Source organism: Gopherus flavomarginatus, chromosome 1 (genome assembly GCF_025201925.1).
Source record: "Gopherus flavomarginatus isolate rGopFla2 chromosome 1, rGopFla2.mat.asm, whole genome shotgun sequence".
Classification (NCBI taxonomy): Eukaryota; Metazoa; Chordata; order Testudines; family Testudinidae; genus Gopherus; species Gopherus flavomarginatus.
In genome coordinates, this window is record NC_066617.1 from 99,790,286 (window position 1) to 99,811,201 (window position 20,916).

The 20,916-nt window shown below is 51.4% G+C and overlaps 1 protein-coding gene across 1 annotated transcript; it reads left to right on the top strand.

Annotated features, from left to right (window-relative positions):
* Positions 1 to 1,640: 1,640 nt before the first annotated feature.
* On the top strand, positions 1,641 to 20,379 carry BAIAP2L2 (BAR/IMD domain containing adaptor protein 2 like 2). The gene is made up of 14 exons (XM_050943044.1): positions 1,641 to 1,962; positions 3,770 to 3,845; positions 4,113 to 4,199; positions 6,733 to 6,794; positions 8,099 to 8,170; positions 8,633 to 8,749; positions 9,209 to 9,355; positions 10,233 to 10,385; positions 10,723 to 10,864; positions 11,234 to 11,444; positions 12,278 to 12,349; positions 13,009 to 13,189; positions 18,496 to 18,536; positions 19,784 to 20,379. Exons 1-14 carry the CDS (start codon positions 1,924 to 1,926, stop codon positions 19,857 to 19,859), a joined length of 1,476 nt encoding a protein of 491 aa, XP_050799001.1. The 5' UTR covers positions 1,641 to 1,923; the 3' UTR covers positions 19,860 to 20,379.
* The last annotated feature ends 537 nt before the right edge of the window (positions 20,380 to 20,916 follow it).

Genomic DNA, 20,916 nt, shown 5'->3' on the forward strand with positions numbered 1-20,916 from the left:
GAAGTCACTCTTGATTTACACCAGTGTGTATATGAGCAGAATCCTGCCCTCTATCTGTATGAAGGGATCAGTCACAAGTGAAGTGCAGCCTCTTCTCAGGTGGAATGTAATGGCTGATTAACAATGCATAGCAACATCACACAGCTGTGCGGGTGTTTTGGGCAAGCAGTCTGTACCACCCCAGTTGGAACTGGGTCAGGAGAACAGAGGATACACCAAAGTGCATTGCAATCTAATGATCATGAGGTATCAGGGTGTTAATTCTGCATCTCATCCAAAAGATGAGCACCTGTAAAGAGAGGGGCTTCCCCCACCTCGGAGAACTGTGCTGGGCCTGGGGCCTGTTTGATATGTTGTGGGCAGAGGTTTGGTGTCCTGGAGTAGGGATGACAACCAGACCAGGTTGCATGTATGAGGGAGTTAAAAGAAGCCCACTAGTGGGGCTTGGTGGTGTAAGGTTGAGCAAATTCTGTTTCCCTAAGACTTGGGAAGGGATGTGGTTGTGACTCTTCTTGGGGCACACAGAGCTGTTGCCAGTAGCTTCCTATGCGGGGAGTCTTTGCCTGTGCCAGCTGGGTGTTAGTTCCCTAACACAACCAGCCTGGCAGCCACTCAGGCGCTCTCCTCTGGGCTGTATGGGCCCTGCCTTTGACCTGCAGGTTGACTATAAATGCTCCCCAGCCTCTAGCCTTCAAAGTGTCCTCCTGTGGTGTCCAGCCCCTTGTCACTGGATACCCCCAGAAATCCCAGGCTCTCCATTCTCAAGGGAAGAGTGTACCCCAGTTTAGCAGTTTTACCTTAGCTCACTGCTCCCCTATCACACAGCACTTGTGTTCAATTATAGTAAAACAAGGACATTTTATTTAAGAACAAATAGAGATTCAATAGAAACAAGTTTGTGATGGAAACAAGTGGCTCCATACAAAACAAAATCCTTCAGGCATTTGCTGCCCCCAAGGAGCTAGGATCCTGTCTTTCACGAAGCACCCCGCTCATCAAGGTACCTCCTCAGTGAATGGGTGCAGAGTGTCTCTCTCCACCCTGTGATATCCTCAGTCAGTCTTTTGTCCTTATTCACAGACAGGGCGATTCCCTGGCTGTCCTGCCATCCTTTCCACTGCCAGTGCCAAGTGGTTTCAGTGTTTATACTTCGCTGGTTTTTCATTGACTTTTCTGGATTGGTGCAAAGGGGGACAACTGAGCAATACAGGGTGACAACTTCCTCCCACTTGAATGGGCCATCACTGAGACACATTATTTCCTGGTGATTCACCTTTCGCTCCAAGGCCATAAGGGCGTGATTTTAGCTACATTATTCCTTAAACGTCCCTCGCACACATGTCTCACAATGATTATGAGTATTGGTAAGTTACAAGCTTTCAGTGGAGACCTCACACGCTACCCTTTGTGGCTAATGACCATGAAAGTGGTGTATTGGGTGTAGTGAGTTTGTAAGGTCTGAGACAGGAGGTGGTTGTAAAGAACAGTGAACCCTTTCCCCATTGGCGCCAATTGGCATCTGTGTCACAGTGGTGAGGCACAATGAAGATGTCTGGACCAGCACATGATAGTATGGGGGGGGGGGTGAGCTGTATACCGAAACCTGCAATAAATAAGTAAAGGAGAAAGTCACATGACCCTCATGGCTGGCACAAGGTTCCTCTCTCCTTGGTGTCTGGTTACATTCAAGGATCAAGTTCTAGCATCCTGACTGGTGAATTATTAAACCTCCTTGTGGCATTCTCATCCCTTCACACTGGACATGTTTCTTCCTGGTGTCCTGCTGTGCCGGGTAGAGAGTGTCTCAAGCCATCTAGGTCCTTGCAATTGGATTCTCAGGAGATTTTTGAGGACAACTCGTCCTCTCCCCATCAACTTCTTGATCTCTGGGAACCCCTCACCTCCCTGCAAAAGACTGGTGAGATGGAGCAGTCCTACAGATCCACAATCTTCATCTACAAGGTGAGCTGTTACCTCTCTGCAGGCTGTGGAGTGAAAGGACTGTTCCCAATTGGTGAGAGACGCATGGGGTTGGGGGATCCTTCATAAACGATTTAAAAGCACAAGAGAAACAGAGTGTTCTGGGGGGGAGATTAAATTAATTAATTGATTTAATTTGCTTTAACATCTGTGGGCCATATCCTCAGCTGGTGTAAAGTGTAATTCCAAGGCTGTATGAATCCTGGCCTGGTGTGAGAACAGAGTGATGGCCAAAAGGGTGCGTGGTGTAATTCAGCGCAGAACCCAGCAGTGCTGGGGTTAACCTCTGGGCATTCTGGTGTATTAAGGCAGAGCACGTTTCCCAGTGAATCCCTACTATGGGAGAGCTAGAGAGGCTCATCTGAGGGGGCTGTCCCAGAAAGGAGGGAGGGAGTGAGCCAAGAGGATAAAGCAGGAAAGAAACAGGCTGAAACTGAGCAGCATTTTGGCTGATCTTAGGAACCCTTTCCGGACAGTGAGGATCTACTGGACTGTGGAATATTCTCCCAGGGAAATGGTGGAAGCCCCATTGCTTGGAACCTGTAAAACTAGACTGATCAAAGCCCTGGAGAATACCCTGTGGGGAGTAATTCTGCCTTGGTAATGGAGGGGTGAATTGCGTGTTACCTAATAGGAAAGGCCCATCTCTTAACACCTATATTCGGGGGGAGGGGGGAACACCTGTATTGAAGGTGTCTGAGGGAGGCATGTGAGAGCTCCCTTGTGTGTGCTCTGCATGACTGGTGTGAAAATCTGTGTATGTCTGAAGAGACACCAAGGATTAGTGAGTGCCACTATGTGTCCAGGCCAATTACTGTGTCTCTCCATGAATGCAAGTTGTTACAGGTGTTTTTCTAGTTACAAGTGTACATCTGCCCATGCACACACAGCATGAGACCTGCTTATAATTGGCATCTTGTAGTGAATTTGGGGGGAAGAGAAAAACCCCTTTCAACAGCAGAGAGTTCCAGTGCATGTAGACAAGAGTTAAAACTCTCAAGTGAATCAAACATGCCTAGGCACTAGTTTCTCTGACCGCAAGTTGAGGGTAGATTAGTGGCTGTGCAGCTCCTTGTCCAAGTGACCAGACTGATCTCACTGGTCTCTGATGTACAGATCAAATTATACAATGCACCTTTTTGGTAAATATGCTGCCTGGATTGGAGCTCTTTCTAAAAGAATCCTGCACACAACCATGCCCAGCTGGGCTGGAGTGTACAAGTGAGGGCACTTCCTTCTGTGCTGGGCCCGTCTCCTTAATTTTGTGCAGTGCTTAGATCCCACGTCCGAATTTCCAGACTGCTGCCCCTGCATGGCATGTAATAAGGGGTGCTGTGCACACTGCCCACCTTTGGTTAATACAGTACATAGACATATGAGGCTGGGTTAAGACTGCGCCATGCCTTGACTCTATCAACCTATGGGGCCCTGATGATCATGACATAGTTGCCAGGAAGTAATACCCACCCTTGAGGGCAGAAAGAAGCCTACTACATTCTGGGTGAGGGTAGTAGCTACTTGGGGAAGTTCAGAGGGAAGGGTGATCTCCTGGTCACCTCACCCCAATGTATGCTTTCTGCTGGAAGAGAAGATGCAAGAACTGGACCTCCCCAATGAGAAGGGTACCTGAGCCTGAAACCAGAGACTGGTGGGATGGGTAGGCCGCAGCTCTGTCAAATGAATCACATAAGGAGGGCACAGGCCTCATCCCAGGCCCCGGGGTGTGGAGGAGGATCGCGTTAACCTGTGGTGTTCTTTCACCCCTCTCCCCAACTTGGATGGATGACAGAGCATCTTGGAGCAGTTTAACCCTGCCCTGGAGAACCTGGTCTACCTGGGCAATAACTACTTACGCGCTTTCCATGGTGAGTGCTGTCTGGACTCCGCCTGTGCTTAGTGGGGGGACAGCTTGGATTGTGTCCATGGACATCACCCTTGATTGGCAGGTGGAGGGCATCAGTCTGTGCTCCTGGGGCTGTTCTGAGTTTGTGGGTAGCAGGAGACTAGGTGATGAGGATGGGAGGTGGCAAAGAAGGGAAGAGTTGAAGAAAAAGGGGGCAGAGGACAAGAATGGAGCAGGGTCATTTAGGGAAGCTTTAATCCAGCTGCCCTCTCTCCTTATATTTCTGCAGCACTGTCTCAGGCAGCTGAAGTCTATTTTAAGGCAATACAGAAAATTGGGGAGCAAGCCCTGCAGAGCTCCACCTCACAAATGCTGGGTAAGTTTCTCCTACTGACTGTCTCTGGGAGGTGGGTCAATTTGAAATGTTGACCTCCTCTCCAGCCCAGTCCAGCCCAGCCCAGCCCTTCCCCGCCCCAGTGCTCCCATCGCACCAAGAGGCATGAGGAACGAAGGACTGCACTGGGAAAGGAGCCTGAGTCTCCTGCATGACAACACCCGTCGCTAACCCCCAGATGTGCTAGGCCTGGTCTGTGCAACACTCCCAGCCCCCACTGATCCCAAGGCCTGAAAGCCAGGCTTCGTATGTGGCTTTGCAGAGCACTAACCCCCTCAGAGCACTAGGCTTAGCCTCCCCGTATCCCACTTGCCTCAGAGACAGACGCCCAGGCCTCCTGCTGTACGTGGTAGAGCAGAGCACGGAGCCCAGGGGATTGCATAGCTAGGGGCTTTGCCCTGGAATCCAGCCCTGGCTGCAGAATTCTGATCCAAGTGTCCCAGCTTTCATTTCACACAAACGATGTTCTGTGTTGTCATGGCAGTGAGGAAACTCTGAATATATGAACCAACTGTAACGGATGCTGTCCTGCCTTTGTGAGTCTGCAGCCAGCCTAAATTGAGAACTCAGAGAGACGGGAGACAGCCCCCATTCACCTACATGGGCCATCTCTGAAACCTAAAGATGGCAATTTAACTATTTCACTGCTGATCACGTTAGCAAAAAGATCCAGCTAATGTGCTTATCTCCCCAACTGCCTCCCAGACCTTCCTCAGATCCCCAGTTGCTTCCTACTCAGCAGCCCGTCACTCTAACTACCCCCATCCATCGCAACGTATTCATACAAAAATCTGTGGCACATCTCAAACAGAAACATGGGGACAGTGTAAACTAAATGGAATGTAATATCACAATAAGCCACATAGGGCGGGCACCTCTAAGTGTGCAGGATGATTTAATTCTGCATTCTTTACAAACAGGATTGTCATAAATGGATAGTTAAGAGTTAATAGAATGGATAGTTAAGAGTTAATAGGATGGCCAAAAAAACTTCAGGACCAGACTTCAAAGAGAAACTGCTGAGCTTCAGTTCATCTGCAAATTTGACACCATCAGCTCAGGATTAAACAAAGACTGTGAATGGCTTGCCAACTACAAAACCAGTTTCTCCTCACTTGGTTTTCACACCTCAACTGCTAGAACAGGGCCTCATCCTTCCTGATTGAACTAACCTCATTATCTCTAGCTTGCCTGCATATATATACCTGCCCCTGGAAATTTCCACTACATGCATCTGACGAAGTGGGTATTCACCCACGAAAGCTCATGCTCCAAAACGTCTGTTAGTCTATAAGGTGCCACAGGATTCTTTGCTGCTTTTACAGATCCAGACTAACACGACTACCCCTCTGATACTTGACTAATTTGTACTTGTATACTTAGGCTGGGAGGATATTCCCAGTGTCTATAGCTGAAAGACCCTGTAACATATTCCATTTTAAATTTACAAAGATAATTTTTACTGTTTTTTTCTTTCTTTAATTAAAAGCTTTTCTTGTTTAAGAACCTGATTGTTTTTTTATTCTGGTGAGACCCCAGGGGACTGGGTCTCGATTCACCAGGGAATTGGTGGGGAGAAAGGAGGGAAGGGGGAGAGAGAGGTTAATTTTCTCTCAGTGTTAGGATTACTTTCTCTCTCAGGGAGAGTCTGGGAGGGGGAGAGAGAAGGAGGGGGGAAGGTGGATTTTCCTCTCTGTTTTAAGATTCAAGGAGTTTGAATCACAGTGATCTTCCAGGGTAACCCAGGGAGGGGAAGCCTGGGAGAGGCAACGGTGAGGGAAAGGGTTTACTTTCCTTGTGTTAAGATCCAGAGGGTCTGGGTCTTGGGGGTCCCCGGGCAAGGTTTTGGGGGGACCAAAGTGTACCAGGCACTGGTATTCCTGGTTGGTGGCAGCGCTACAAGTACTAAGCTGGTAATTGAGTTTAGAGGAATTCATGCTGGTATCCCATCTTTTGGACGCTAAGGTTCAGAGTGGGGAATTATACCATGACAAGGATATTTCATGTAGATAAAGCTGTCACCAAATTTTTGGCCTGCTGCCGCAGTGTCATGCAGAATCCAGGGTCCTTGGGGCAGATAGTCAATGTACACAATGGCTTGCCCTGAGACATACATCCCAGCCTTCCAACCGCTTGCTAACTGCACTGTGCAAGAGACTGGAAGACTGGGAGTTGGTACCTCAGTTTCCCATGGTGCTCTAAGCCACTAGCCCTCAGGTGTGGTTTGTAACATGCATATTCTGATGATAATCAGTGAAACTATAGAAAGGGATTGAGCAGCTATTATAGAACGAAGCAGATTGGCTGAAACCTTCTCCTCACACCTTGGACCCAGCCCCAGCAGACAGCTAATGCATAGAGATAGTGGTTGGACTTTTGCACCAAGATAACGCTGTGCTGGTCATGTAACAGTGGTGATTAGTGCTAATGGCCCCTTTGTTTTAACTTGCTGCAGGAGAATGATAAACGCAAGGAGGAAGGTCTGACTATGATACTTTGATCTCTTTCCTTGAAGGTCAAATTTTGATGCAGATGTCTGACACCCACAGGCATATGAACTCTGACCTTGAAGTAGTGGTGAGTATCTTGCCATGGCCCATCTCTACTGGGAGCAGCCCGTAGCTGTATGCTGGACCTAATGGAGCTGCAGTGGCTAGATGCCATATGTTGTCTCCATACCAAGAGTTTGGGGTGGGTTGCTCCCAGTTTGTGGTGAGCAGAACTGGGGGAGGGGTTAGGGTTGCCAACTTTCTACTTGCACAAAACTGAACACTCTTGCCTTGCCCCTCCTTTGAGGCCCTGCCCCTTTTCCGCCCCCTCCCCCCTATCACTCACTCTCCCCACCCTCACTTGCTTATTTTCACTGGGCTGGGGCAGGGGGTTGGGTGCGGGGCGGGGGTGTGAGGGCTCAGGCTGAGGGTGCGAGCAGGGTGAGGCTGGGGTTGAGGGATTTGGGGTGCAGAAGGGTGCTTCAGAATGAGATTGAGGGGTTTGGAGGATGGGAGGGATCTCCAGGCTGGGGCAGGGGCCTGGGGTGTGAGAGGGGGTGCAGGCTGCGGCTAGGGGTGTGGGCTCTGGGATGGGGCTGTGAATGAGAGGTTTGAGGGGCAGGAGGAGGATCAGGGCTGGGGCAGGGGGTTGGGACATGAGAGGGGAACAGGGTGCAGGCTATGGGTAGCACTTACCTCAAGCAGCTCCCAGAAGCAGCATCATGTCCCCTCTCCAGCTCCTACGTGGAGGTGCAGCCCCATCTGCAAGTGCTGCTCCCATTGGCTGTGGTTCCCAGACAATGGGTGCTGCGGAGCCGGTGCATAGGAGCTGGAGAGGAGACATGCCGCTGCTTTGGGGAGCCATGTGGAGCCACAGCAGGTAGGGAGCCTGCCTTAGCACTTTTAACGGGCGTGCCAATCAAAAACTGGACACCTGGCAACCCTAGGAGGGATGTGTGATCTAAGCAGCATCCAGTTATGACGTGCCAATATTTCCATTCCCCTCCCCCCATAGTGCTGTTGGGGGTGGAGTAGAGAAGGAGAGGACTAGTGAAAAACAAGGATGTTAACCCTTTCCAGGCTGTATGGTTGTTATTGATATGACAGCAGTGTCTAGAGGACAGAGAGCCTTTGCCCCTGACATGGAGAGACAGCCTTTGCCCCAGAGAGCTTTCCGTCTGATTAGACAAGACAAAAGGTGGGAGGAAAAACAGTATCGGCTCTGTCTGCAGATGCCTGGCCAAGCATGTCCATCAGGAGTCAGGACGGGGGGCTTTCTCTTGGCACTCCCTATCTCTCCCTTTTCGGGTCCCCTCACCTCCCAGCTGTCAGCAGTGCCCAATAATACCAGCTGCTAGGGGCAGTTTCTAACGACTTCTCTGCCTCATCTAGGCTCAGACATTCCATGGAGACCTGCTGCAGCACATGGAGAAAAACACCAAGCTGGACATGCAGTTCATCAGCGTGAGCCTCAGCCCTTCCCTGTCCCTCCTGAGCTCTTTGCAGGCTTCCCTCTCCCCAGCCCCTAAGCAGGGTGCTGGACCTCTCTCCCCACACCCTCGCTGCGCCCCTCCCTCCTTTGAGTCTCAGCGCAGCTCAGGCTTTCACCCTCTCGATGGTTTAAATCATTGTTTCATCCCTGAGGCGTTTCCAAGGATATTCCAGGCTTTCCTTGGGGCAGGGGTTGGGAAGTGTCTCTCACCAATTGGAGAAAGAGAGACTTTCCTTCTGTCTAGCTGCCATGTCCTCATGGGCTGACTTGGCCAGCTCTCCTTTGTGGTAGCTAGGATTCACTGGGCTCCTAAGTCCCATTTTCAAAAAGGATTTAGGCCCATTAACTTTCAATGAGATTTAGGCTCCTAAGTCCCTTCCATGCTTTAGAAAATGTTCCTCATAGTCTCTGGTCTCCTTCTATGCTCCCGGCAGGATAGCCATCAGCGCTACGAACTGGAGTACCGACACAGGGCTGCCAACCTGGAGAAGTGCATGTCAGAGCTGTGGAGGATGGAGAGGACTCAGGACAAAAACGTCTGGGAAATGAAGGTGGGAAATGAAGTGGAAGCAAGGATGGCCCTGAGACGCAGGAGAGTCTGGAGTGAGGAGAGTGGTCATCACAAGCTGATGCTGATGATGCCTTCAGAGCCCAAGATAGTTTATAGCTTGTCTCTCCCTTACTTAGAACACAAGGAGTTGTTCCTTGGATTGCAAAAGGCAGCAAGCTGACACACAGATAGGAGACATACTTTTCCGCACAGTGTACCGTTAATCTTTGGAACTCCCTCCTGCAGGATGTTTCTGAGGCAAACTGCGTGGAAAGACTAAAATAAGATTTGGGGCTCGATCCCTATAAATGTTGTGTGCTGCTTCAGCATAGCAACGGGGTTATAAAGGCTGATGACGCAGCCAGCTGAGGGGAACCTTGGGTTTATTCCCCCAAATACTGCTCTGAGCAGACTCAGGGTGCTGCATTGACATCAATCCCTCCTCCTCTTGTCCACCCAGGAGAAGGTGAGGCGCTTGCACTCGGAGATGCAGGTATTTGTCTCTGAGAGCCAGAGGGCTGCTGAGCTGGAGGAGAAGCGCCGCTACCGCTTCCTGGCTGAAAAGCACCAGCTGCTCTCCAGCACTTTCCTCCAGGTCTACAGCAGGGTAAGGAGGGGGTGTGGCCCGAGGTTGCGGGGAGGGACATAGTCATAGTCACTTAGTCCTGCCACGAGTGCATGAGACTGGACTAGAAGACCTCTCAAGGTCCTTTCCAGTCCTACGATTCAATGATTCTATGTGGGGATGTGTACTTTACAATCTTTGTCTCAGAAAAAATTTCTTACCTAAAGCAGCTTTTCCGGGATCCACCGTTCGAAGATACAGAGAGCACTGCCTCTTTGTCCACTAAGTGATGGTTCATAAGCGACCCTTTTGCTTCTCTTTATACCCCTCAAAGTTCATTGTCTTTTTCTTAAGAGTTAGGACGACCCGCCGGGGTTCAGACTGTGGTATCCTGCGGTGTGCCAGCACCAAGCTATTTCCTCATCCTCCTGATAACTGGTGTTTACCTCAGAGGCAAACTGTCTCTGACATCATCATGCTCAATTGACACCACAGACCCAGGCAAACAGGCTAATCAGCATTCCTTTGTCTAGGACAAACTTGTTTATGAGGTCTGCCCCCAAAACGTATTTCTGGCGCACGTACATAGCTCTTTACACACCGTCCAGCACTCGATGATATTCATGACTGGTGTGTCGCCAGCTTTCCACTGATATTTCACACAACACTCGTCACAGATAAATGCTGTGATGGCAGTGTGTCAGGGGTAGTGAGTGTGTCAGGCCTGATGGGAGTTACAGAACAGTTGGTCCTCTGCCAGTCAGCATTGAGGGGCTCGTAGAGTGGCGAGAGTGTCTCACCTGCCTCACCTTGCTGGTGGCTATGAGGACACTGCACTTGGGTACAGGTTGTAGCTTTCCTCCTCACAGCTGGTCTGCTCCCATTCTTCCCCTGATCTCTCTTCTCTATCTCTCCCCAGGCCTGGGGCATCATACAGAGCAAGGTGCCAAAGTGGAAGGAGCAATTGGAGGCCATCCGCAATCCAAGCAGCAGACACTCCCTGAGCCTGCTCAGTGCCTCCCATGGCCAGGGTTATCCGTCAGGCCGCCTGACCCCCAGCCACCTCGACATGGTGAGAAAAATGCCAACAAATGATCTCTCCCTTCCCAGGGCAGAGATCCCAGAACAGAGGGTCAGCCCAGCTTTTCCCCAGGGTCTGTTATTTTTTTGGGGTGGGAGGCAATCCCATGTGTACTCCATTAGTCTGTACCTCCAGGGCCTCACCTGATTGTCTTCCCTTGGTGGCATTAGCTATCCAAGACGAGGTGTGGGAGGCGGGAGGGGAGAGGTTGTGTGTGTGGAGGAGTGTTGGGGGTGGAGAGGGATACACTCCTTTAGGGACCAGGCTTCTCTTGAAGAGGGATCTCCTCTGTGTAGTGCTCATGCTCACCTTCATTTCCTTCCAACAGCCTCAGAAGCCTCTGGGAGATTTTGGCTCAGCCATGACTGGATGTAATTCAAGCCCCTTCCCCCAGGAGCCTGCAGAACTTCTTAGACCCCCTCCTCAGCCAGAGCCAACCAGAAGAGGCTTGCAGAAGACTTCATCTGCTGGTAAGTTTGGGTAGATGGGGGCAGCGGTGTGGGGCTGGTTGTACCTTATGTGAGCAGATACATGCTGGATTTGGGAGGGACAAAGCTGCCCATAATTCATTTGTCCCAGGGTGCACTTGGGCACCTGTTCTATGCAAGGGTGAGAGGACAGGGTACATGGAGGGTGGGGGTGAAGCCCACGAGTGAATGAACAAGGAGCCAAACAGGCAGGGTCAGGGCCCCATTAGGGAAACTCTGTGAGTGGGGTAGGGAAGCCCAGGTCTGAATGGACAATGGAGGTGTCTCACTCCATCAGTGGTGGGCCGCTAGGGGAGTCTAAGGTCGAAAGAAGCCCTCTGAATCCTCTCACACCTTGGCTACTCCTGGCAGGCTCGGTCTCCGCCGGCCAGCGCTCACGCTCCAGCTCCTTCGGGGAGCACGCGGGAGGAGGCAGCAGCGTGTTGAGAGTCCAGGCAATCATGCCCCACTCTGCTGGCACCAACCGCACCTTGCTAGGGTTTAACTTCGGGGACGTCATCACGGTGCTGATCCCAGAGGTGCAGAACGGCTGGCTGTACGGCAAGCTAGAGGGATCATCCACGTGAGTGCACTCAGTCTGTCTCCGTGGTGCTGGGCTGGATGGGGGATCTTGGTGAAGGCAGCAAGCAGCTGTGAAGAGCTGGACTCCAAGGGTTAATGCCCTGCCCTTAAGCTTCTTGCTTAAAAAAGCAATGCCAGTCTCAGTCTAGCCGAGGGGTTTCTCACTTACACGGGCAGCAGGTACTGCTATGGCACAGTGCTTGGCACCACAGGGAACAGTTACCGAATGGCACAACTGGTGCCATCCCTGGCCTGGTATCTGACATGGGGCATGGCTTACTGGCAATGTGGGGCAGGGTGTGGGTTGGAATTTGTGGGGTACCTGCTTGCCATATAGTTCTTACCCAGACATGCTGCCTTTCTATTTGAGGTTCATTCATCCCAGCTGTGTCTACCTTTGGAGCAGGGGAGTTTCCAGGAGAGAGTCGCAGGGGATTCTCCAAAACTGTCTTCACTTTCTGGGGTCGGCCTTGTCTCTGTCCAAAGAAGTGTCCAATATGAGCCCACTCCCAACAGTGCGGGGGGAGCTCTCCTAGGAAAACCCAGGTGCCGGTGGCTTAGTAAATGGTGCTCTTGCCTCCAAGTCGTCCCTGAACGAAGGCCCTGTCCTGGTGCTAGATGGGGGTCCACGTGCTGCTGGAAGTGCTGTTCTTTCAGCTGAGACACAAGGCAAAGGGCTTGGTGGCTGGTGGCCATTTTAAGATCTCATCAGGGCCCTCCATGCAATGAGCATGTTCGCCCCAGCGCCCTGGCCAGATTCCACGATGGGTAGCAGAATGCTAAGAAACGTGTTGCTGCAAAGGCTCATTGTCCTCTCTGTCTCTGGGGCCTTAGGAGTGGCTGGTTCCCCGAAGCTTTCATAAAGCCCCTGGGGAGAGAAAGAGACCTGAAGGAACCACCCACCAGGTAATGGGACCTGCTGAAGTGCATGTCTGTATGTCGTTCATGCAAGCATGTGCCTGTGTGACGCACTGTCCTGTGTGGAGCTGCCCATCAAGGCTATGGCTCTTGGGCATGCTCAAAAACTTGTCTGAGGGCCATTGGCACCCTTGGACATGGCTTTTCTTAATGAAACTGTGACGTGTTGCTCCCATTATGGCACAATATTTCCAGGGGCCTTTAAATCACTAGGAGGTAAATCCTAGGGGTACATATTCCCTGTGGCCAGTGGTTCTCAAACTTTTGTACTGGTGACCCCTTTCACACAGCAAGCCTCTGAATGTGACCCCCCACTTATAAATTAAAACAACAATTTTATACATTTAACACCATTATAAATGCTGGAGGCAAAGCGGGGTTTGGGGTGGAGGCTGACAGCTCGCAACCCCCCCATGTAATAACCTTGCGACCTCCTGAGGGGGTCCCTCCCGACCCCCTGTTTGAGAACCCCTGCCCTATGGCAACCTCTTGGAAGGGATTCCCAGGGGACACATTCCCTCTGGAGAGATCCTGGGAGGGGAAGTCTCAGACCACATGTGCTGTATGGAGAGATCCCAGAGCACTCTTCCCCAGAGCTGGATTCGGGTCTTTTCTTCTTGGAATCTCTCCTTTCCCCTGTTGCTCAGGTCCTTCCCGCTGCGGAGCAGTCACAGCATGGATGGCCTGGATTGCCCCAGTGTCCCGTCAGCAGGAAATTACCGACACAACGCTGCCTCGCCCCAGTCACCAAGCCCTTCTCCAGCCTCGCTTGGTGCTGGCAGCCGCCAGAGCAGCTTGGCTAGCACTGCTGCTCCTTCGGATTCCAAGGTGAGTGGGCACAGCACTATCCTAACCTGAGCTAAGGCAGTGAGAGGGGATCTGCGGGCTAGGGTGTGTCCCTCAACCAACACTGACCTTCGCTTTCACATCCTTTCTAATTGAGGATAGTTAACAGGTTGCCAAGGGAGGTTGTGGAATCTCCGTCACTGGAGGTTGTTAAGAACAGGCTGGACAAACACCTGTCAGGGATGGTCAAGGTTTAGTCGGTGCCTCAGCGCAGGGAGCTGGACTTGGTGACCTCTCGAGGTCCCTTCCAGCCCTACATTTCTGTGATGCCATGATACACACCCGCTCCAGCCAGGCTTAGTGGGAAGGGAAGGGTCATCCTGACCTCACTGCATCACAGATTTCATCCATCTCGCCCATGCTGCTGGACAGGGCCGTCCTTAGGATTTATGGTGCCCTAGGCGGGATTATTAAACTGGTGCCCCTGTGCCTGTCTTGCTCTGAGCAACACAAACATAAGCTTACAGTATCGGAAAACTTGCCACATGTATGTTATTAAAACCAGTTTAACACAGTTAAGCACACTGTAATGCTGATGGACTAGCACTAAAGAAGTAGCACTGTAGAAAAAATTCTGATTTGACAGAATGATGCAAATAATATAATTTTTTAAACTTGTCAACATTTTATTGGAAATTTCTATGAAGAGGTATTGAAACAAGGATTTGTTTTAATTAAAAGCAATCTTTCTGGCTTTCTTGGCTGCAAAATCAGTAATAATGTCATCATATGACAAAGACAAAGTGATGTCTTGTTCGATTGCAAGAATAGCAAGACCAATCAAGTGTTCCTGACTCCTTGTAGAGCGGAGATAGTTTTTAGAGAGCTTTAGTTTTGAGAAACTCCGTTCTCCTGATGCTACTGTTACAGGAATTGTCAGTAGAATATGAGTGGCAATGTACACATTAGGATATATGTCAACAAGTTTGCTGGTATGAGTAAATTGTACAATGTCCATCATCGATTTTGCATGTGGCAACACTGATGACAGTGTACTCAATTCTTCATACAGTTCAAGTCCATTTAAATCAAAATGATAGCCGTGTTTCAGGAGGCTTTCTAGGTCAGGGGTTCCCAAAGCGGTGCCCGTGGGTGCCATGGCGCCCGCAGGGGCCTCTCAGTGCACCTGCGTACTGGCCAGCGGACAAGCATCTGCTGAAATGCCAGTGAAATTCAGCGGCATTTAGGCGGCGATGCCTCTGGATGATGATGCTTGCTGCCGATAAACAGCGTCATCCAGAGGCGTCGCCGCTGAAATGCTGCTGAATTTTGGCGGCATTTTGACGGATGCTTGTCCACTGCCACAGTCCTTTGTCTGATGGGCGCCAGACGAAAAAGGTTGGGGACCACTGCTCTAGGTTCTTGCACTTTGTCATTAGTTGCTCTTGTTTTCCTATTTTGTTGAATTTAGTCCTGCTCAGCCCACTGCCAGCTGAGTGAATGGAACCCCAGGCCGACAGCAGGTTGAATGGCTCAGCCAGGGTCTCAGCCGCCAGCCTGCTCAGCCCGCTGCCAGCCTGGGGTTTCTTGGGGGTCCCCAGGCCAGCAGTGGGTGGTGAGTGGGGCCAGCGGCCAGGACCCCGGGTGGCAATGGGGCAGCCACCGGAACCCCAGAACAGCAGTGGGCTCAGCTGCTCAGCCTGCCGCTGCGTGCCGTCAAAAATCAGCTCGCGTGCCACCTTTGGCACATGTGCCGTAGATTGCCGACCCCTTCTCATCTGAGAAAGTGGGTATTCACCCACGAAAGCTCATGCTCCAAAACGTCTGTTAGTCTATAAGGTGCCACAGGATTCTTTGACCCCTTCTCTATACATTAGTAAAGAGATGAGCATATTACAGTTGTTGGAGGGCTCTATTTAGCAGTAACAGGGCTATAGGAAAGTCAGTCAACATTTTTTGTTTCTCTGATGAAAACTGGCCCACTCCCTTCCCCATACCAAACTTGTCACAAATAATAGTCAACAACTTAATTTTCTATTTTTGGCTAAGATATTGATTTTTTAAAAAAATATATATTGAAATTGAATTCAGGATTGTTAGCAAGCATTTTTGGGGACCAAATTTGTTAAATTACAGTCTAAATGGCAACACAGTACTGCTTTCATGCTTGGTTCACCCCGTCGCCTGCTGGTCCAACAGCTGCAGTAGAGGAGGAGATAGGTGGAAAACTGCAGGACCCCAAAATCCATCTCTTGGGGTGCAGAGTGGCAATAGCAGCAGCAAACCCTCAGGTCCGATCACACGCCAATGGGCACCACCGCCAGCCCAACTGACTATGGTGAAGTTAGCACAGCATCTGATCTCAGGGACAGGGCACCCATGAAGCCACAGCAGCTCATCCTGCCCTGTGCAGCTCCCCTCGGATGAGATGGATCACTGCCAGCCCGGGGGAGAGACGTGCTCCCCAGCTAGGATGACCAGATCCAGATGTCCTGATTTTATAGAGCCAGTCCCGATATTTGGGGCTTTGTCTTACATAGGTACCAATTACCCGTACCTAGGGTGACCAGACAGCAAGTGTGAAAAACTGGGATGGGGGTGGGGGGAATAGGAGCCTATATAAGAAAAAGACCCAAAAATCGGGACTGTCCTTATAAAATTGGGACATCTGGTCACCCTACAGGTGAGTTCCTTCCCCCACCCCTTCCCAGAGACCCCAGCAGCCAATCCCCTCCCTCAGACTGTGCTGCATTCATCTCTCTCTAGGACCCAGCAGCCCTGCTCTTACATGCTCCACTGCTTCCCGTCTGTCCAGGCTCCCAGCAGAGCGGTGCCCCCAGACCTAGTGGTGCCCCATGCGGCTGCCTATTCTGCCTATGGCTAAGGACGGCCCTGCTGCTGGGCCTCTTTAGTGCTGCTCCTGGCCATCTATGAATCCACCCTAGCTGATCTCAGCTACTCCGCTGGGCAGGGGCTACTTTACAGCTGCTCCCCTCCATCCCTTTGAACCTCCCTGCAGGATGAAGTCATTTTCAGCACAGCTCCTGTCCACCCATCCCTAGCAAACTCTGTGCCCTATCCTGTGGGAGAGCCCTGGCCTCCGTTCTCCTCTCACTTCTTCCCTTTATTACCCAGCAGAGGCCCTTCAGTTTACTTCTCTTCTCTATGACATCCCAGCCTGATTTCTGGTGGCTCCGGGGCAGCAGCTCTTTCTGCTAAAAGTAGGAGCATGAGTGATGGAGCTGGGCTGGGGACCAGCTGACAGAGATGCCATCCTTCTCTCCCTGGAAGGGCTAGGGATAGCTCTTTTGAGTGCCTCTGCTAAAGGCAGCTGAGGATGGGGAAGGGTGAATAAAAGCCTGGGAGTAGAGGGCCTGCACTCGGGTCTCAGCAAGGTGGGGAATAGAGGCTTTCACTTGAGATCTTAGGTTCCAGTTTGGACCCAGAATGGGCTAAGAAGGCAGGGTGAAGGGCGGAAGTGTGTTTGGATACCAAAGGGGATTGGGGGATGGGATACAGAGTCTGTCCTCTCTAGGTGATTGGTTCCAGTCCCAGGCTGGAGGGCCCTGGATGGTTCAAGGGATTGAGAAATGGAATATGTAGCTTTTCACCTCTGGGTTGGCAGTTCTGGTGAAGCCCCAGTTTGCCTGGCTCAGGGGACTGGGATGGGGACATGTAACCTACCTCCTAAAAGTCACTAGTTCCAATCCAGCTCCAGGCTGAGAAACTGGACACCTCAGGGGATCGAGGAGTGGGAGCTTTTCTCCTCTGGCTCTGACCCAGCCGTAGGTCAGCAGTCAATGAAAGTTGTTCCCAGCTGATGGCTGTGGAGCGAGCTGTGTGAAATGAGTTGGGGTCTTAATCCAGTACTTAGTGGGGCAGATATTTGCATCACAAGCCCCACTATCATCAGTTATCACTCACTTCGGAGGCTCGGCAGATACCAGGATGAAATGGGCTGTAGCATCTCCTCCCAGGGTTGGTCCCTCCAGGGCAGCCCAGAGGCACAATTTGGGGCAGCGTATGTTGGGATCTTGCTGTAAAGCTGTATCTGTATATTATATGAGTAGGGGCCTACCAAATTCATGGTCCATTTTGGTTAATTTCACAGTCATAGGATTTAAAAATTTTTATTTTTCATGATTTCAGCTATTTAAATCTGAAATTTCTGGTGTTGTAATTGTAGGGGTCCTGATCCAAAAAGGAGTTGTGGGGGGTCACAAGGTTATTGGGTGGGGGTGAGTTGCAGTACTGCTACTCCTACTTCTCTGCTGCTGCTGGTGGTGGCACTGCCTTCTGAGCTGCGCATCTGGAGAGTGGTGGCTGCTGGCCAGGAACCCAGCTCTGAAGGCAGCGCCGCCACCAGCAGCAGCGCAGAAGTAAGAGTGGCCTGGTATGGTATTGACACCCTTACTTCTGCACTGCTGCCTTCAGAGCTGGGCCCTCAGTCAGCAGCCGCCATTCTCTGAAGGCAGCAGCACAGAAGTAGGGGTGGCCTGGTAAGGCATTGCCACGCTTACTTCTGTGCTACTGTTGGCAGGATGCTTCCATCAGAGCTGAACACCCAGCCAACAGCCACTGCTCTCTGGCCGCCCAGCTTGGAAGGCAGCGCAGAAGTGAAGGTGGCAATATCATGACCCCCCTGCAACTCCTTTTTGGGTCGGGACCCCCAATTTGAGAGACGCTGGTCTCCCCTGTGAAATCTGTATAGTACAGGGTAAAAGCACACAAAAGACCAGATTTCACGGGTGAGGGGGACCAGATTTCACAGTCTGTGACGTGTTTTTCACAGCTGTGAATTTAGTAGGCCCCTATATATGAGGCTGTAGGAAGTATGCAGGGGGCGGGAGATGGTATCCCAGGCCCTCCTGTGATCAGAGAGGGCATCTCTGGCCATGCTAGCCTGTGAATTCTAGTGCCAGTTTTGTTTGTTTGCTCTTTGCTGTGCTCTGCAGATCCTAAACTCCCATGATGAGAAATGCACCCTGCTCCTTGAGAAAGAGAGGGGGGCCTGGGAGCCTGTAGGGGGAGGGACAAAATCCCCTCTTCCCCCTGCATAGAAAGGGGGATATTTGTTCTCTGCAATTCTGCTTTAGTGGGATTTTGCAAAAGCACCTAAGCTACTTAGGAGCTAAGTCCAATTAATGGAGATTGGAGAAAGGGATATGGAGTCTATCATCCCGTTAGTGGGACTGGGGCTCTTTAATTGTTCAGGTGCTTTTGAAAATCTGTGTACGTGTGTGTGCGTGTGTGTGTCTGTCTTTCCCTCCTCCTCTCTTTGTGCCTCTCTCTAATCTGCACAATGTGCTTGCTCTCAGCTTTTGACCCTTTGTCTCATTTCGTTGCAGAAGTCAGCTGTGCAGGAGCAGCTGCCAGAACTCTTCCCCCGGTAAGTGAAGTCTGGGATCACTGGTGGTTTTATCTCATTGTTTGCAAAGTCCTGGAGAATTGGGGAGGTGCCTGGAGAAAAATAAATGTGGTACCAGTCTTCCAAAAAAGGAAGGAACAGTGAGCATGACAATTACTGCCTTGTCGACTGACTCCTATCACTGTTTAAAAAATAGAACAATGAATGAGAGGAGGGAAAAAACACTTAGTCTCTAGCAAGGCCCCCAGACCCCTCTCTGGCCTCTCCCGGCGGAACTGGAGTAAGAGCTCCCAGATTGAGGAGATGATGAATTGGGTCCCTCAGAACTGCCCCGTTGGAAGGGTCCAAAGGGAAGGTGTAACTAAGAGCAAATTAGGACAGGAAAGTCAGGTCAGTGAGAGCTGCTGGACTGCCAATTAGTTTCCCAAGGAAGCAGTATGGAAGCCCCATCATGAGCTATTCTGGACAGGTTCTAGCAAATGTATCCTAGCGAGCAAGCTGCACCAGCCCCAGGGAGATGACAAGGCAGATCTGACAGGCTTTCACCATCTCCTCTCCATCTCTGAACCTTTCAGAGAATACAAAGTGGGGCGGGCTCTCTAGTGGGGGATGGGATGGGCGACTGGCAGGGCAGGAGGCGACTCTTGGAAATGCTGTCCAACAGCGGGGAGGGGGGCTCTTGCTGCCCCAGCCAAAGGGCAGGGGGAGAGGAGGAGCCACATGCCCAAGCCACCTCCCTGTTCTCTCTTATTTGAACCCTTGCCACCGCCCTCCCTCCCACAACTCCTCCTCCATCACTGGCTAATTGCTCATCTTGTGAACTGTGTCAAGGCTAGGGGGGAATGGCCGTGCCAGAGTGGAGGAGGGGTTCCTGTCCAGGGAGAGGGTGGGGAGTGGCTCTACCAGGAGGGGATGAAGAGGAGGGTCCCTCTCAGGGAGAGGAAGGAAATGGCCCTGTCAGGAGGAGGGGGTGTGTGGAAGTCCCATGCAGGGAGGGAAGGGGAGTGGCCCTGTCAGGGGGCAGGGGGTGGGTTACCAGGAGAGAGTACGGGGATGTATTATAATTAACTGCATTGATAACTTGCATCTGGTGGCCCCCATCCGAATGAGAACGTTTCCCGCTCTCAGCAGGGAAGCTTTCTACTGTCTCTTCTGCGCGCCCCCACAACATTCTCTGTGACGGGGCCTCTGCCAGGGCCCTACGGCCGGGCTGTGCTGAAACAGCCTTTCCTGAGCCTTTCTTTCTCCTCTTCCCTTTCTCCTTCCAGCGGCACCAACCCGTTTGCCACGGTAAAGCTGCGCCCCACCGTCACCAATGACCGGTCGGCACCCATCATCCGGTGAAAGGGGGCCGTGGAGAGCAGCGGATTCTGGCGGGTTGACAACAGCAGATGTGGTAGAAACACACAGTCCCTTCCCATTCCTGGGCCACTGTGACCTCAGGTTGGCACTAACCTAGTGCAGTTTCTCAGGCCGCGCCTCAGTCTTACTCCCTGTGTCTGGCACACTCCAGCAGTAAATAGATTCCCTGGTTTTCTTCAGCGTTCTCTGTGGATTGGCATGTGTGATGCTGGTCACGCTGAGTGGAAGGCGTCTCCAGGATACTGGTGCTGGTAGTATGGGCAGGGGGTTGCTTATACCTAAGCACTGGGAGCTGGAGGAAGGAGTGTCCCTCATTGGTCTGTGCACCTGCGCTGCATGGGGTGATATTGGCAGGAGAAAAGGAGAACCCTACCGAGTCCCTACTCTCTGTTGTAAAGTACTGACGGTTATTTGGCCACTGAGCAGATTCCTGACCTACGTTTGGGGTTAGGTCCCTGCATGATGGGTCAGCAGGTAACTGCACAGCAGGAGTCTTCTCCTTTCAGCTTTTGGCAACTGGCCACTGAGTTTCAAAGCACTTTGTGGGGAGGATGCCTGCCCGTTCACAGTGCCTTCTCCTCCACCCCCTTGTTTGGTAGTCCCAGGGTTGTATTAAGATGGGAGGGGAAACCCAGCTGTGCAGCCTTGTGTTTGGTTCTGTACATAACAATAATATATATTTAAAATAAAATGGAAAACACAATCTCCTTGTGTGTCCTGGTTCCTCTGACCGTCCTTCCTGTCTGCCTCCCTGGAGAGATACCAGGGGCAGGTGTCTACCACGGAAACTAAGACCTGGGAAAGCTTAGCCTTGGGTAGGTCTACTCAGTAAGTGGCAGCCTGCGGCAGTCTCAGAGCCTGCATCTACAGACTTGGGCTTGCCCTACGGCTCTAGAAATAGCTGTGTAGACCTTCAGGCTTGGTGTGGAAACTTAAGAAGCTGGGTCGGCTTCAGAGCCCGAGGCGCAATAGCAACCCGGCTAGTTTTAGCGCTGTGGCAAGAGCCCAAGGCTGTTGACCTGGGCTCTGAGACTCGCTG